Source organism: Poecilia formosa, unplaced genomic scaffold (genome assembly GCF_000485575.1).
Source record: "Poecilia formosa unplaced genomic scaffold, Poecilia_formosa-5.1.2 Scaffold437, whole genome shotgun sequence".
Classification (NCBI taxonomy): domain Eukaryota; kingdom Metazoa; phylum Chordata; class Actinopteri; order Cyprinodontiformes; family Poeciliidae; genus Poecilia; species Poecilia formosa.
In genome coordinates, this window is record NW_006800376.1 from 258,086 (window position 1) to 276,462 (window position 18,377).

Genomic DNA, 18,377 nt, shown 5'->3' on the forward strand with positions numbered 1-18,377 from the left:
AGCCGCCTGGAACACACTAAGCACTATGAAAGCTTTAAATCTCTTCCTCTGCACAATCCATTTAGCATGGCTTTGCCACACTCCACCAGGGGGGTGCTTGTGTTGGATCCCAGGGGTGGTACCACCAGGATAAATTATGCATCCAGTGTCTGTGTATGCAGCTCCTAGCTTGCTTTCTCTATGTGTGTGTGTGTGTGTGCGTGTGTGTGTTTGCGCATGTGTGAATGCAAGTGGAGGTGGAGGATTTTCTCCTCTCTGCAGGTCCTCTTCACCCATCACCAGCCTGCATAAGCCTGTTGGACACACATCGGCATGGAGAAGGGGTGTCACTAAGAGTGAGCCGGGCTCCCAGGGTCTTACAGGCCCTTAGAAGAAGCGGGATGACCTTTAATCAGGGATCAGGAGCCTGAGCTGCAGCTGGAGGCCCAGACTGCAGCCGAGCTCTCAGGTCAGGCCCCCAGCTGGCCGTCCACCTTGAGGCAGCGCGCCGATTCAACTGTAGGTCGGATGAAGCGCTCACTGCTGAGGTGTAAATTTATGACGCAATGATCGTGTTTCTCTGCAAGGCTTCAGCTCACACATCCACATGAAGTCGTTTTGAACACGACTTCTTATTCTGTTTTTCAATGAAGGGCTTGTTTTTACTGTGTGTGTGTGTGCGTGTGCGTGTGCGTGTGTGTGTGTGTGTATTTGATGAAAAACCTTCAGACATACCTGCTTTATGGCTCTGATCATGAAACTTAGAACCAGGACGACTGCAGACACGACAAGATGAGAAGACTTCATTTGGTCAACATTTTACCTTAACAATTTGATGTGTTATTATTTATGTCAACTGTAAACTCAAATATCTCCCAACAATTGACTTGTCCAAAACACCTGAATCACTTCCTCAGTATGCAGGGAAGTTCTCCCGAGGTCTGCTAGTGACCTGATTATTTGATTATAAAAGTTGCAGGGCTTGACGTCTCAAGGCCTGGAGTGAGGTCCCCTGGTCTAGAGCATGTTATCCTATTCATTGCTGCACTCATCATTCCCTGGACCCTCATTCCTACATCATTGGGTATTGGGTATTTTTTTTTTTTTTTTTTTTTTATCAGGCTTTTTTTTTTACAAAATCAACTTGCTTGCAATAATAGCTGATTGCCAAACAGTTTTTTTTTTTTGTCAGCAGGCTGTAGCATAAAACACGTGACATGTGAAGGCATGGGAAGATAAACTGTAGCGATTGGAGATATGTCCCTTTTGGGGCTGGGTAGTCATACTGTTTTAATCAGTTTTGACCAGGATAAATCATATAAAGAAAATAACCTGATCTAAAGTCACTCTATTGTTCCTAACACTTGAGGTGCAGACTAATAAAAACACTATGGACTAAAGATATTGGTGTCCTAAGATAAAAATATTATCTCCATTTTGAAATAGATATTAATCTTTAAGGCTTTATGACCTGCCTAACAACTACAGTTTAGTGTTAATATTTAATCATTCTTTGAGTTTAGACAGTTTGATAAAATAACTGATGTATATAAAATATACCAAGTTGATCAGTCTGTCACTACAAACACTATTTGACCACAGGTTGTCAATAAGGTTATACATGAAGTTAATGTACATTGTCTGTCTTCATTACAGACTTACCTTTATGAATGATCTTTTTTTTTTAGATTTGATTTACTGTAACCATTCCAAAAACACTTTGTACTCCATGAAAACTGACTGCTAAGAAGGTGTGTGCAGACATCTTGGGATCTCGACTAAAACTTGTACTGTAATACTTATATCCTCCAACAGAGGGTAGAAGATAAGTATAGGAGTAAATTATTAATGTTATAAATGGTATAGAAAAATAAGATCAGGAAATGCATTCCAGTATAATGTAATCTGTTTCTCAGATTTCTGAAACTTTTACCTGATCTAAAAATGATGGTCTGCAGACTAATTACACGAGATCGCCAGTGAAAACCTGGATGTCAAGGATGTAGTCTTCCCCATAACTTTGGATGCAGCAGCAGAGATAAAAAGAACATGTAATCTTAAACAGACTTTCCCTTTGTGTGGGACGCAGCATTAACCTGCCAATCAATCCCACATCCACAGTCATACTTAACCCTCAGACACCAACCCACAGACACTTTACAACACTCCTGCCTTGCCACCCCCCTCCGTCACCCACCCCGAGGATTATCCCCCTGCCCCCACATCTCTGGACACTACCTCTTGCCCTATTATCACATTTGATCCACACCTACCCCCCACCTCTGCCCCTTTGCTTATTCCTCCCTCCCACATGCACCACCAGCAAGGCATGCCCCCTTTTCTTTCACCACTCTCATGGAGAAGAAGAGGAGGATGAAGAGCCGGGGGCTTTCATGGGGAACAATCTGCCAGGGAGACGAAGAATGAGCGGGCACTCAATTAAGGGCTGCCCATTGAGCCTGCGGGGTGAGCCTGAATGTGGGCCCCTCCAAAGGAATGGAGTCCTATGAATAGATTGTGGGCCTTCATGAAATATTAAAGAGCGGACGGATTTCCCACAATATTTGTACACCTCGCTTTGTGGAGATTTCTCCCTCCATTGAGCCTGAAACTGTTAACACATCCGCTCTGAAGCACAGCCCTCAGACCGAACTAAGGAGCGCACGGTCCAGGCATCAAACGCTCCCCACCCTCTACTTACTCTTCTATCTCTTTCCTTTTGTCTTCCACTTTCTTCTCTGGCCTCTCTGCCCTTTGCATTGTCTTGGAGGGCTCTGCAGCAGTTTTAATGACCACCTGTTCATTCTCCAGCTCTGGCTGCTGCGACTCGCCAGGCCAAGCTCTGCTATTGTTGGGTCAGGTCGGTAGCTGCTGAGACCTCATTTCCACTTTCATTGGTGCGATGGCCAAAAGAACGTAGGCAGGTATAAAGCGCCATGACACAATTTTACCGCTTCCTAGAGTTGTTTTAGTAAATGTTTACTCCATCTGAACATAAAATATAACCCTCTACCAATATGCAGTTGTTTTATTATTTTCCAATTAGAAGTGATTACCGTATTTTCCGCACTATAAGGCACACCTAAAAACCTTCAATTTCCTCAAAAGCCGACAGTGCGCCTTACAATCCGGTGCGCCTTATATATGGACCAATATTGAGCCACAACAGGTCTAGCAACTACGGTAAGCAGCCGCCGACTTCATTTTCGCCTGTAGAAGAAGAAGTGTGCGGTGCATGCTGGGATAGTTTTCAGAACTCTGGTTTGTTAATAAAGTTTGACTGACCCATCTACCTACCGACCATCTATAATCAGGTCGTCTGCAGGTCATTTAGCACCACGTTCTCCACGAACATGCTGTGAGCGAACGGAGAAGGGTGACCATCGTCCGGCCACACCGCGTTCCAGTCGTGGAAGGCTCTCCTCGCCGACCGGAGTCGGACTGTTTTGTTGACATTCTTTATGTCAACAAAGTGGCTTTAGACATTCATCCGGGGTGCTTCGACTAGGGTTACCAAGGGACCAGCCCCTATACATTTAAAGCCGGGGTGGGGGGGAGACAGAGACTGTGGCGGCAGCGTATCGGTTGGTCTGTGTTACCCAGAAAGCAGTTGGGCACAATATTGCAACACCAACACCGTGAATGAAACAATGACTGGGGCAGCCTACTATATAAAGTACTCGGGGAGCTGTTCTTTGTTATTATACATCCACATTTGTAGAGTACGGAACAAAACGGGTGGCAACTCTAACTGTATCGTCTATTCAATGCGACTTAAAATGCGGTGTTCCTTATGTACAAAGAAAGTCTTAAAATAGGCCATTCGTTAAAGGTGCACCTTATAGTTCGGAAAATACGGTAAGAGAAATATGTATGTTAAACATGCAGTTTTAAATTTTCTGTTATTTCTTGTTAGGTTATTTTGTAAGATGTCTGAATATTCGGGGTTAGAGCAGCTTGTCTGGGAAGACGTCATTCATGAAATGTTTGTGTTGCTGCAGTGCTCTTTGCTCTTAATTTGTGTCACTTTCACTTTTTCTCATTTTGTCACACTGTGACCACATTGCATTATTTGTTTAAGTTGTGAACAAATGTAACAATAGTTGAAGGAGAAGGATTCAGTTTTCAAATCTAGAAAAGTGCATCATGTATTTGTATTCTGCCCCTTTTACTCTAATGCTAAATTAAACCTCGTGCAACCAGATTTTACTAACTAGAGTTTTCTCCAACAGTGGGTCTCAGAGTAAATGCATTTGTACTGTAAAGGTTTCAGAGGTTTGCCAGAGAACATTACTGACCCATCACATCTCGGGAGGGAGATTCTGTCAACTATTCGTCCTGGCCTCCACAAAACTGGTATTTATGAATGGCTGGCAAGAAGAAAGCCACTGTTGAAGGAAAGATATAAGTCCTGTTTGAAATTTGTCACGAACCATGTTGGGGACACATTGAATATGTGGAAAAAGGAGCTTTTTAGCCTGTATACAATGTTCTATGTGTGGTCAAAAAAATTTCCCACTGCATCCTGAGTTACCATCCGGTTGGTGTAACATGGAGGTGACAGCATCATGCTGCGGGGATGTTTTCCCTCAGCAGGAACGGGGAAGCTGGTTAAAGTCGATGGAAAAGTTGGTGGAAGGAAAACTTGATAGAAGCTCCAAAAGTTTTGAGACTGTCGCTGATGTTCACCCCCCATCACAACAACAACAACCAACCTGAAGTCAGACACTGTCTGACTTCAGGTTGCAGAATAACATTCCAGTGTTATTCTGCAACAAAAATGGGAAAGTTTTTTTTTTATTTTTCAATATTTGCCAAAAAAGATGACATCCTCATATCAATTTCATCCCACATTATAATTCTGCACTGCTTCATGTTCTCTGAGATAAAACATGGGAAGGTTGAAGGGGTGTGAATACTTTGTTCATTTGACATAAAACACAGGAAACAGTCATTAAAACACAAGAATACGTTGTAATTAAACTGTTTTGTGTGCACCATGATCTGCAAATTACAACAATCCTTTTCCGACTGTTATCTAATGTGCTCAGCTCATCGGTTTATTAGAAGTTAATCGATCACCTGAGACGGTACTTTGTCCTTCCCAATTTCACAAAACTGGTGGTGGATTATCCAAAGATTTTTTTTTTTTTTACTTCTCCCCAAAGAAGCAAAAGACATCTGCAAGACCACTTACTTGCATTACTGAGAATATTCATAAATTCTAGTATCTAAATGGCTTCATATCATCAAAAATAAGGAAATATCTTTCCTTTTTTGGGATTTGAATTTCATAAATTGGATTTTTCTGTTTGTTCTGGGCTCCATTTGAAGTTTAAGAGGGAGTCAGCAGACGGTATGAGGTAGCAGAATGCTCCTATGAGTCAATCCAGTTGATTTCCAGCTGGGTAGAACATTAAAGAGCGGGTCACTTGGCCTGTCCTCCTTATGTCGTGGTCTGGGGTCCAGGTTGTCTGTGTAGTAGCACACGAGGGCAGCTGGGTGGGGGGTTTGCAGAATATTTTAAGGGGTTGTGCAGCCAATGCGTCAGCATTTCAGGAGGACTGGGCCTGGGATGAATACTGCAAGAGGAGCAGGGGGAAGATTCTCTAAAGAGAAATCAACTTTTCTCAGTGTTTTCTGACCAGTGCATCTCTTCTCATCCTGATTACTCTCCCTCCTCTCTCCTGTCTCTGACAGATTGATACACTGGCTCAATTGTTTTTTTTTCTTTTTTTTTTATATGTCTAACCACGGCATCTTTGTCCCACCCACTCATTTCACTACAACCTATTTTCTATTTGAACTCAATTGAGACTCGCCGCTTTGTTTTTCCGTCATCTTCTCCCCATCAAAGTCTCTCATGGAAAAAAAAAAGTCGGTATGGAGGACGAAGGGGCCGGGGACGAGACAAATCTGTTTGGCTTTTACCTCACACAATGCTTCTCATTTGAATTCCCCCACATATTGCTGGTCACCAGTCTGAATGGTGCCCCTGATGAAGTGTTGTTTTTGTGGCTCTTCACATGAATCCCAAAGACCCCTTGGTGACATTTTACTCCCGTCTTTGACTTCAAAGCTGTATGTTAGGGGACGCGATGGGACAGAGGGCCGAGGTGTTACCAGGTCCACCGCTGGATGTTGTTTACCAAACCTGTCACACCCCCACCCGTTTAGGAGCATTTAAACTATGTAGTCCCCACAGCGCCAAACACAAAACATTTTTCAAGCACCAAAGTGCTTTCAGGGTAAAAAGACCCCTTTGTTTTGATGATCTTTATGATGGGACGCTCCCTGCAGGGCATCAATCCCATAAAGGATCATTTTTAGTCATTGTGTTGGATGTCTGAGGTCATGGTATAAGGTCATGATCGGCATAAATATACTCCAATTCCACATGAATGACAGTCCTTCTTACATGCCTTTTTTTTCTGGCACGGAGCAACTATGTAAAAGCACATTGGAAATAAAAATTTATGTTGGGCTTCATATTACAAATGTAAAACAATTGAGTCAGTCATGTTGCATAGGATTTCAGATTTATTAAAAACAAAACTCTGCAAGATAAAGTAATTCCCCAAGGGAAACTAAAACTAAAGGTATTCCTGCTCCAAGTGGTGAAATTAAGTTGCACTTTGCTGCCCCCTTCTGACAGAATTTTTTAAAACACTTTAATAAAACTGCATTTTATTATTGAAGACTTTTTGTCTTAAGAAAGTTAAGAAGTTGAGAAATTGATTGTGTATTATAATAAATGCAAGTCTGCTTAATCAAAAAATAAAAAATAAATAAATAAAAAAGCTGCTGCTTTGTAAGTCATTACAGAGTCGGAGTCAGGGATTAATTATGGGATTCAATATATAAATTTGATCTCAAATATTTAAAATTCTACGTTTTTACACATACAGAGTTGTGATTTATTTACCTCATCATGACGTCGAATGTCACGTCAGGAATACATATGTTAGTGGAGGGCAACGCTAATGCAATTAATTTGTGAATTTAATATCAATGTAATTGCGTGTCTATCGAATTTGACGCATTAAGCATTTTTTATGTAGTAAGGAACTGATGAACAGTCATGTGAACTTTTACTCTGCCTCCAGTACTCTATGCAAAATCATCTTGGCTGTTAGGAACATTCAGGCGCATTACCGCCACCTATTGGCTTAGAATGTAAATGCATCAATGTCACCGGTGTATGAGGAAACCGAGAAAGGTTCTGAACACACAATTATTCCTTTAATTTACTAATTAGATAAAAATTCAAGCCCTTATTTATAAATTGATCAGGCATAACATTATGACCATCTCTGCAGCCTCACGTGCAATAAAGCAGCATTGACTTCTAGAACAATTTGAACCACTAGCTTGCTTGTTGGCTTGAACATCTCATGATGGACAAAACCTGTGTGAAATCTCACAAGACCTTTGCAAAATGTTTGGCTGTAAAAAAAAAACTTAAAAAGTGGTTACAGAAGAATTTCTAAACTACCAAAGGCTCCAGTGAGGACTGTATGTGTCATAATCTGGGGGGTGGAAAGAACAACTCATCATGCAACCCTCCCCCTGTAGAAGGAAAAGCATGTAAAAACCTGTTTAAAACGCGTAGACAATCTTGTGAAACACTAAGAACATACTCTGGTAGATGAGGCTAAAGTTTTTGTGTGTGGGTGCAATGAAACGCATCATGTTTGGAAGCCAAAAGACACCATATCATCCTAAAATAGTGAAGTCAGAGGTGGGAACATTATAATGCAGTGGGCCTGGTTTTCAGCATTTATATAATGTGTTTTGTTTTCCTGCAGAATTTACATCGGTAAAATAACTTACTGATCAAATTAGTTTTCTAATAATATTCTAAAATTATCTAAAGTATCCTTTGTTCCAGAGGAATAAAAATGTGAACAAGGCCTTGAAGTTGGTTAGCCCAGTCTATTGAAGTGCTTCTGCCTCTAAGCTAGTGTTTCACATTCTCCTGGGTCCATCCATCCATTGGCTGCAGCATCCTCTCTTATCCGTGCAGGCTGGTGTGTGAATAAGGTTTTCTTTTTCTTTTTTTACTCTAACTCCACAAGATGGCGGTAGAGAGCAACAGACGCTATTTTGAGTTAATTAAAGGTACACCAGTTATTTGGGCTCCAGGTGGAGAATTATGCATCACTTCAACCACTACTGAGCACAACACTAACATGTAGAGTGCTTCATAACGCGAAGCTTTGTTTATTTAAAAGATAGGTCAAATATCTATCTTCTTTTTGTCTGCATCAGGTATAATCTGCTTATCTTGTGTATTTTTCTTTTTTCTTGAAAATCATGTGCTTTACCCTGAAAACTGGGGAGGGAAACATATTTATTTTTAATCTGATCAGATATTTTAAAATATTTTTAAAAACACTACCTAGTATTTTTGAAATCCTTCCAAGTGAAATAAAAAAAGCCTGCAGCAACATGCATTTGTTTAGGCTTGAACCGTGTCTTTTGGCAGCGTTCTTATCTTGCAAATGCGATCTCACTTCAGTTGCGTGTCTCCTGACAAGTGGGAGAGGCTCTGAGTTAGATAGAAATCATTTGTCAGTGTGCCGTCACAATCATTGCTGCTGTCTTAGGCTGGCCTCTGTATTCCCAGCTGTTCCGTGGAAAAGAGGTGAGAACGGAGAAGTAATGATGTGGCGCCTCTTTGCATAGACAGCCTTAAACATGGGGCACGCATGTGGCAGCAGGCTGAACCTGCAAGAGTCAAACCAGCCAACCAGGGCACCATCATAGTCCCTGAGCAGCAGCAACAGTGTTCAAAATCTAAACCAGTTCTAGCATGAGGTGCATATGTCAAAGTGGAGATTTTGGTTGCCACTGATGAGATGATTTTAGCTTCTGCACAGCCTGAATTTTGCTTTCAAATTGTCAGTGGAAAAAACAAAGTGTAATCCTTGCAATCCATCACTCAGGAATCCATGTTGACTTTATCTTGGCAGAAAAGTTATTTTGAGAAACGACAACAGATTGACACAATGCTATTTTCACTACAAACCCCATAAGCTGATATCTTTATGGGCTCAGTAAAAAGGCCAACAAGACAGAAAGCTTGCAAGTGGAAGATAGACTGGAGGTATTTACAGTGAACCATGAAATTAAATGGATTTACAATATGTGCTAAAAGTATTCACATTGCTTAAACTTTTACACATTTTGTCAAGTTACAACCATAAACATTAATGTATTTATTTTATTTATGTGATAGATCTACAAACCTATGCACCACAAAAGAACTGAAATGAAAATAACTAGTTTTCAGTTTCATTTGTATGCAGCCACCTTTACTGAGGTGCCACTAGATAAAATCTAGGACAAACAACAGCGTCCATGGGTAAATAAAGGCACTTTCTGAAGAGTTTGGTCTGGCTTTTATACAAGAGTGACAAGAAGAAAGCCATATTTTATTTAGGTAAAGTCAGAAAATTTTTTGTCTACAGTCCACAGACACCAGTGAAGGGACAAAGCAGAGATGTGGAAGAAGGCAGGATGACGAAGGAAGGTTTTGCTCTACATGTAGTGAGTTATGTGGGGAGGAAAACTAGCTCTACCCCTCGTTCGAACATGATAGAAGTACAAAATCACACACATGAACAAGGATTACGAAAGGCTCATATTTTTGTACCACAAAGCTTGAAAAGGAGTAGGAAGAAGAAATAAACTCATGAACTCCTACCCCATAAACTCATACAATATACTCGGATGCACCCTCATTATTAAAAAAAAAAAATTAAGAGAATGACATGTTAATTAATTTTCCATCTTATCTGGGTTTACATGTCTAAATATATACATCCATACCCACATGCTTCAATTTACATATACACATTAGTGCGATCTCTCACCCATATTTCTGTATCTCGTGAAAATGACCTCATTATATTTCCTTTTAAATTGTATAAAATGTTGACTTTGTTTTAACTCGTCATTTAACTTGTTCTGTAATTGTACACCATGAACTGAAACACAAAAGCTCTTTCTTGTGCGTGTGATCTGAATTCTTAATTCTGACACAACACGGTGGAGGCAGAAGTATGCAGAGGGATTGCTTTTCTCCACTGGGACAAGCCTGAAGGAAAGCTGTTAAGAGGCTCAACTTGAGACTGAATGGAGGTTCGTCTGTCAGCAGGACAACTAAACATGCAGCCAGAGCTACAACTAAGAATCTGGGGCACGACTTAATGTTTGATTTTGACAGAGGCTCTTCATCTGATCTGACTGAGCTTGAGCTATTTGGAAAGAGGTGAATATGCAAAGGTGGTGAGAATACTTGTTTAAAACATTAAAACTGTGTACAGTTCTTAATCTCCCCCCCTCCACCTCCCGCCACCAAAAAAAAACAAAAAAAAAAAACAAGAAAGAAAACTTGAACATTTGTGGCTCTCAACAAAATGTGGAAAAAGTGTGTGCATGTGTGTGTATAAATGAACATGCATTCATACTTCAACAGCTTACAGATAAAGGTTCAGGAAGCTTGCAGCTAAAAGTGTTTTTCTAATGAAGGCGTTCAGGCAGGACAGGACTGGTGCAAGACTGGTTGGCAGTCAGTCACCGAGAACGCTGCAGAGTGAGTGGCATGTTCTCAGAAGACGAACAGGTCAACTGGATTGTGACCTGATCATGGCACTCATATTTTCGTCGCATGAGAGACAGCCACACCTAACAATGAGCAACAATCAGAGAGAGAGAGAGAGAGAGAGAGAGATTTATCTTGTATATGTCGCTATTACACTTACATGTAGTTAATTTTTAGTTTGATTTATAGCCAAGCCTGTTTGGCTTGTCATTGTTTTTAATCTTGTGGATTAGGGAAGTCTGCTCCTTGAGCCTGAAATGACTACGGTCGGTCGAGAACTACAAAGCCTGCTGCTGTGCAGAACGAACCTCTCCATCACTGGGCTTTCGTTCCCTTTCATCACCGCTTCAGCGGTGCAGGTGTCCTGGAGAGACGACTCAAGTTTCAGTGCGTGTTCATCCAAGAGCTGTTAGACGTGGGTTTTTTTTGTTGTTGTTGTTTCGTTATTTCATTCAGAGATCGACTTCCAGTGTTGATCTGAAAAGCCGTGAGATGGAGATGATTTGCATCGAATGTTTTGTTGCTCCATTTGGAGAATGAACTCATTATAAAATGACAGGGAGGAGTCAGTGAATTATTCAACTCTGTGATCTGAGGCTGATTGGTTTTAATAAAATTAATGTAAAAACATAATTATTTACTATTGTCAACACAGTCCAACCAGATTCGGAGCAGATGACTTTATGTTTGACTCTTTAATGCGACATATAGAACAGTTTGTGGTGAGTTTTAAATCCTGCTAAGCAGGCCAAGATTATCAGCAAAGAAACATCCAGATAAACGTGTCTGATGTGTTTGGCTTGCATCTAATACAATGTTCTTTAATTTTAAACATCTCCTCCGTCTACATAAATACGTTGGTCCACAAGTATTTCGTGTTGTTTAAACTCCTATTTTTGCTAAGCATATTCCATGCTGCAAGATGCTATTTAAAGAGGACACCTGCTCCAGGTAATCTGTCCAAACAAGCCACCCTTGTTCTTTGTTTTTTTCACATTTAAATTTTATCTTTTTGATATTTAAAATGCAATCTGTGGTCTGGAGAGCCCGGGAGGGACAGGAGTTCTTTGTTTTCGGCTTGCAAGTTTACAAAATGCTGCAATTGAACAGAGGGTAACCTCAGGAGACCTCTGTGGAGTGAATTTATGTTCATGAATTCAGTTTCTTTCTTTCTTATTGGGAGAGTTTATGTTTTATTTGAGTTAACAGGTGTTTGCTTAACAACATATTGGATAAATTAGCTAAAGGCTGGTAGTTTTTACAGCTGTGTCCTCTGTTAAGGAGGAATCATAAGATATCAATGTGACAACAGACCTGAGAAAATGGAAGTAGCGCAAAATTTCCAGGATTATGACTTTTGGACCTTTTTGGTCTTCAAACCACCGTCTGTCGGATTCTCCAAGTGTTGAACCACCTGGTCTCTTTAAGGCAGTTGGTTTTCTGGATTGCTGCAGTTCTATAGTCATCTGTGCGCAAAGATATTCTTGGTATGACAGCAGGAAATTTCCAGGTTGATTACAAGAAAAAGGTCGAAATGTTTCTTCTTTCAAGAGCCCTTAAGAAAAATTGGATTCACAAAGGAGTTCAGCGTAAAAATGCTTTAGGTCCACAGTGACTTCATAGGTGTTCATGCCCTTTGAACTTTTCCAAATTTTGCTATTTCAAGACATTTAAATGGGTTTTTATGCAAAATACTGACACAAAGTAGTGAAGTGGAAGGGAAACGATGCAGTTTTCAGTTTGATTTCACAAATAGAAAATGCTAAAGAAAAGCATCCCCTCTAGCATGATGCCTGCACCACTATATTTTACCAGTTGTGTGCGATCCATAGCAGTAGATCTGGACAAATGTAACAGAACAGCTGGGTTCCTGAAAACGTTGTTCACAAATAAAATGTACAAATCTTTGCTTATCCATGACAACTTCAGAACTTGTTTTGATTCCTGTAGGCGGGTAAAATGTTTAAAACTTGCGGATGACCAGAGATCGGCTCTAAAACCGTTGCTTATCAGCTACAAAACAAGATGGAATCAGTCATTTCCCTCCTTCTTTTCTTGGTTCGGTTGTTTACATTTGAAGTTTATTTTTCTGGAAAGTGCACGGTTCTTTCCTTTCACCCAAACATAAACTGCAGACTTGTCTTATTTCTGCTTTCCATATTTGTCCAGTAATTTGCCTAAATAAGTGTTTTGTGGTCTCCTGTTGTTTGTCCGACTTAGAATATAAACTGCAGTCATTCTTAATGATTATTTTTCATTTGTAGGCTGTCAATGATTAAACATATTTTTTTTTTCGTAGCTTCAAATTGCCTCTCTAGTTATGTTTCATGAGTTCAAATATCAATCTTTTGGTTTTGGGAGGCGATTCCACACATTTCCTATGAAAACTGAAAAGGTTGGTGCAGCCTCAGTTACCCTGGTCCTGTCAGGATGAATGGTTGTTTTTAGCGATTTGTGCTTATGTTGTTGAACAAGCCCTGGATGTGTCTCTGGTGGGACCACGCTTTCTGACACTGGCCAGTTCATTTTGCTCCAGAAAGTCTTGACAGCACCGATTCAAGACACATTGTGACTGTTGTAGCCGCAGACTGATGACCGAGTCCCCTTCGTGTTTCACTGAAGGAACGGCACTGTTTACTTTGAACGCATCATTTATGGCTTGGCAAAAATCCACCATTTTGTGTGTTGGAATCTTTGCAGCTGGTTAATTTGTATTTAATTTGTAATTTCAAGACTTGATTTGCTTACAATTTGCTTTGAACAATGTTACCTCCTTAGTTACCTCTAAGTTCACCTGTAACCTGGTTGTGATCATAATTAGACACAGCCTCCCGTCTCTACTTTCATTTGGTGTCTAACTTTGGAAATCTGTCTTTGGCTTCCTAAAGTTAGTTGTTTTACGTTCACACACTGAATACAAATAAAAGATTTGCGTTGAGCAAACTCACAATCTGGACTGCATCAGGCGTTCTGGTAAAAATGATGAAGGTTGGTAGTATTCCTAACTCCGAACTACAACACTTCATCTTTTTATCCAACACAAGTCACTTTTTGTTTGAACACGCATTACATGAGTGTAATAAATGTATTTTGCTCCAATGATAATAATTTAAAAATGCCCTTTGATTGGCATCAGGGAAGCGTTTGTTTTTCACCTGGCTGCTCCCCTATAGATCAGTTCAGACAGACAGACTGCCTGGGCAGAGCAGGCGATCATTATCTGCTTCCCTCAGCATATTGACAGGCCCGCTGTTCATACCTCACCGTACGTGTGTGGGAAGTTGGGCGCTGATAACCTGAAAACCTGCTAAAATACTTCTCAACCATGTCCACGGAAAATCCCAGCAGCTTGTTGCCATAGATAAGTACTGTGTAAAAGAAAATCACCTGCATGGAAAAGCGGGGGGAAAAAGAGTCTTTGTGTGTTGCAATAGGTTATATTCATGGATACTTTTAGAGTTCAAGTCAAATAAAAAATGAAAAGACAACTTTAAGTGAGGTCATGATAGAATGACATATAACAGAGCTGATCAAAGGCATTAGTGAACTAAGCTGCTGTTTGGGGCCCCTAAACTATTCGTCCCATAAAGGCCGGATCATAAATCTACATTTTTACAATTTTTTTTTTGTTGGTAAAGAGAATATTAGTAAAAAAAAATTGACACTTTCAGTATAGATAAAATAAAGGATTTTAAATGGGTAAAAAAAATAAATATAAAGGAATTGGCAAGTTTACTCTTTAAATTGCTCATTTTAATCTTCACTGTTTGATTATTGTGTTACCATAGTTACAATCTGTTGCTTCGAGTTTAATCCTTTATTCTTTGTGTTGGAGCTTAGTTTGATTACAAATTACACCTTAGCAAAAAATAACCTTTTCTCAAAACCAATTAAACTTGGTCCCCGCTCCCAGATTCTACCAAATCTGTAATCTGTTAGGGGTGGTGATGATCTAAACAAGAAGACAGGCCCAAATCTAATTCTGTTTAAGGCTCCCACCTTGAATCAGCCCTGTTTTATCAGTCAGTAGAATAGCCTGCTTTAGGCAAATGTAAACTGAAATCACTGCTTAAGACCTCCAGGCCACCAGGGGGCCTCCAAGAGCCCTTCAGATCCCACTCAGTATCCATCCATCCATCCATCCATCCATCCATCCATCCATCCATCCATCCATTTTCTTTACACCCTTGTCCCTTGGTGGGGTTGGGACAGTATCCATCTCATGCTAATTATTTTTTAAGTCACATGAATGAATGCAGGATTTCATAAACTTAAGTTTTAAAAGAACTGACAATTGTCAGCACAAAGTAAAGCTATAAAATTTCTGTTGTCTACTATCAAAGTTAAATATAGACACAAACAAATGATGTGTCTATATTTAAATCATCATACGTTTGACTAAAGCAAGATCACATTCCACACTTGCTGGTCTGTTTACAAAAAATGTCAACAGTTTATTGGAGCTTTTACAAAATGCTCAGAAACACAAAGAGTTAAATTTGCATTTTCCCTTTTTTTTGTCTTCATAAGTCAGAGAAATATCACAATATCCACAGTTGATTTCCTGCTTTTGCCTTTTAAAATACTTTGCTCAAATGCACTTTATTTAAATGAAGGAAATCAAATTTCACAAAACTTCTAATATATATATATAACTTCTAATGTTCAATCCATAACCTTAGTAAATTTCTTTACCAAATGATACATAGTTTATCTGCATGTGATATGTAAAATTAGTACATACCTTCTTTCTTGTAGGTCTTTGAAATGTTTTAGAAAACTGGTGTTTTTCTTACAGCTGGGCCAAGCTAACTCAACATCAAATGCAAGCATCAATGAGCATGAAAAAACTGTAGAGTTAAGAAACTTCAGGATTGTAGAATTTTATGTTAATCTATTTTAAAGGATTTTGAGTTGCATCTTCATAAACCACAATATTGCTGACCACAATTTGATTCTATATCTTATCGTTATGCCTTACAGCTAATTCAGCTAATTAAAATAAATGAAAAATTATTTTTATGTAATATAATGATATGGACTGTCATTGGCATCTTATATATATATATATATATATATATATATATATATATATATATATATAATTGCTGCTTGTAGTCCTTTTTCCAACACATGTTTTCCTTCCACTCAACTTTCCATTAATACAGCACTCTGCAAATAGTCAGCTTCTCTAGCAACAATGTCTTGTTTGTCATGAAAGACGCCAATGACTGTTTTTTTTTATTATTATTATTATGGTATTTAATTAGCTGTAAGCCATAACGATAACACACACACACACACACACACTTGTAGGTAATATAATTTTCTGAAAAACTGAATGAGTTTTTATTTGATGAAAGCCAAAATTGTAAACTATTAATTCAACCTATCTGTCAACACGTGACATTTCACGTGTTTAAGAATTTATTCTCTGTGCTTTTGTTTTATTTTATGTTTTTAGTGTATTTTGCACTTTGGGCATTTTGTGAATAAAGAAAATAAATGTGTGCTGACTGGTTTATCACGTGGATTATTGAAATAGGTTAACCTTTTAGTGACATTCTAATGAATTAAAGTGCCTCTAGTTTTAAATAAATAAATAAAGTTCAAGTATTAGAGACCAACAAGGACCACTGTAATAAAATGCAGTAAGTCCTTATTCAGATGATTCTATGCTCATTTCTTGGTCAATGACTTATAAACAAAAAATCCGATTTCAAACGAGAGCTATCGTTTCAAGAGTCGCTTCAAAGTCCTAAATATGTATTTGATTAAAGCGCAATCCTTTGACCTGTGGCTTTAACCAAAAACATTCTTATCAGACCAACACACTGGGGCATAAACAGCGTGAGAACCAGTGTGGCATCAAAGAAGGCGCTTGTTACTTCTGTGTACAACCTGTGGGCGGAGTTATCTGCACCTGCGGACATACTCACGCCACTCAAAACACTCCTCTTCCATCATCGGGACGCACAAGCGGACAGTCTAGCTGAGCCATGGCCGCAGAGGAGAAAACCCCCGGGACCCAGGAAATGCAGCTGCTGGATATCAGCTCCAGCTCTCCCCAAACAGAGTCGAAAGGTTCGGAGAAAACAGAGCGTGAGGACGGGACCGTCCAGCTGGAGAAGCCGCCGTATTCATACGTGGCTCTGATTGCGATGGCAATCAAAGAGAGCCAGGACAAGAGAACGACTCTGAGCGGGATTTATGAATACATCATATCAAAGTTTCCATACTACGAGAAGAACAAGAAAGGGTGGCAAAACAGCATTCGGCACAATTTGTCTCTTAATGAGTGCTTCATCAAGGTCCCCAGGGACAGCGGGGGGGACAGGAAGGGCAACTACTGGATGCTGGACCCGGCTTTTGAGGACATGTTCGAGAAAGGGAACTACCGGCGCCGGAGGAGGGTGCGGAGACCCTACAGACCCGCCGGCCTGCCTTACCTGACAGGAAACCCTATGGAGTATCCAGAGTCTCTCTACCTTCAGCCGTATGTGAGCGGCACCTGGGCGAGTGGGTACCCTGCGCCCCAGGTCGTCTCCGGATCCACCCGCGGACTGCCCATTGGCGGTTCCTACTGCCCGCCGCCTCACTTCCATCCCTCCGTTTACGGGGCCTACCAACATCGCCACCCGCCCGTGCTGGTTCCACACAACGCGTACCCTTACGGAGGAGTGACCCAGCCGGTGAGCCCGGACGGAGGCACGGTGTCTGTGCCTTGCCCGCAGTTCACTTCCTATTCACGACAAGCGGAGTCGCCGCTGGTTTATTTCTCGGAGCAGTGAGGACTGCAGGTTTTCTGACTGGTGGCCGCCTGTTCACAGGTTCACGGTTCATGTGCTTCACTATTTCAGGTCAGCTGGCTGTCGTTCATCAAGTTTGTTAAGTTTACTGTTTGATGGTTGAATTAGTTAGATCACACTTTGAAATGTTAGCTCTTACACATTTGTAACATGTCTTTCTTTTTTTTATGCTGGTTTCAAAAAGACAATAACAGATTTGATTGAAGTTGTTCAAAATTAAATAGATTAAGCTGCCAGAACATGAGATAAATACAGATATTTTTTTTCCATTTGTGTAAGGAAAATGTTGTCAGCCTACATATTTTATTAACTTTTATTTTTGTATTTAGAAAACGCTGAAATAGGCTGTTTATGTACGTTATTAACTGATTTTTTATTGTTCTAATTCTTTGAGCTGCTACATTATTGATGACACTGATGCACTGACTCGTTTATATTGTTTAAATTGTGAATATTTCAATACCATAAACATATATGACTGTTTAAATAAAATATTTTTGCATATTGTCATTCATTGTCTCATTCCTTTATGTTCTGAAAATATTGTTCATTTGTAGAATAAATGTTAATTTTTTGTAGAAAACAAATATTTTGTTTATGGAAGCATCTTGACTTTAAAGAACAAATAGTTGTTTCAAGGCAAAATGAGAAGTTTAGTTTAATGATTTTATTACTTTCCGCGATTATAAAAGTTGACTGAAGTTTCCTGGGAATCTCTTTGGAGATTTATTTGTACGTTTTTGAAAGGAGGGCGATTTAATTCTGAACAACGTGGAAAAAAAATGTCGTAAATAAAAGAATATTTAAAAAAAAAAAGTCAATCTCAGATAAAGATTTTGGTGTTGCATTTGAGGTACCTCGGAAGTAGTAAATCTGGAGGGGAAAAAAACTGGGAAAACTGTTTTCAATGTATTTTTCACTTAAACCTGGTGAATGGCTTTGTTTCTGAAATAGATGATGAAATGAGATTTGAATAAACA

General features: G+C 39.7%; 1 protein-coding gene across 1 annotated transcript; it reads left to right on the forward strand.

The window, feature by feature from the left end:
* The first annotated feature begins 16,478 nt into the window (after positions 1-16,478).
* Positions 16,479-17,907, forward strand: foxl2l (forkhead box L2-like). The gene has a single exon (XM_007577326.2). The coding sequence runs from the start codon at positions 16,588-16,590 to the stop codon at positions 17,377-17,379; it is 792 nt and encodes a 263-aa protein (XP_007577388.1). The 5' UTR covers positions 16,479-16,587; the 3' UTR covers positions 17,380-17,907.
* The last annotated feature ends 470 nt before the right edge of the window (positions 17,908-18,377 follow it).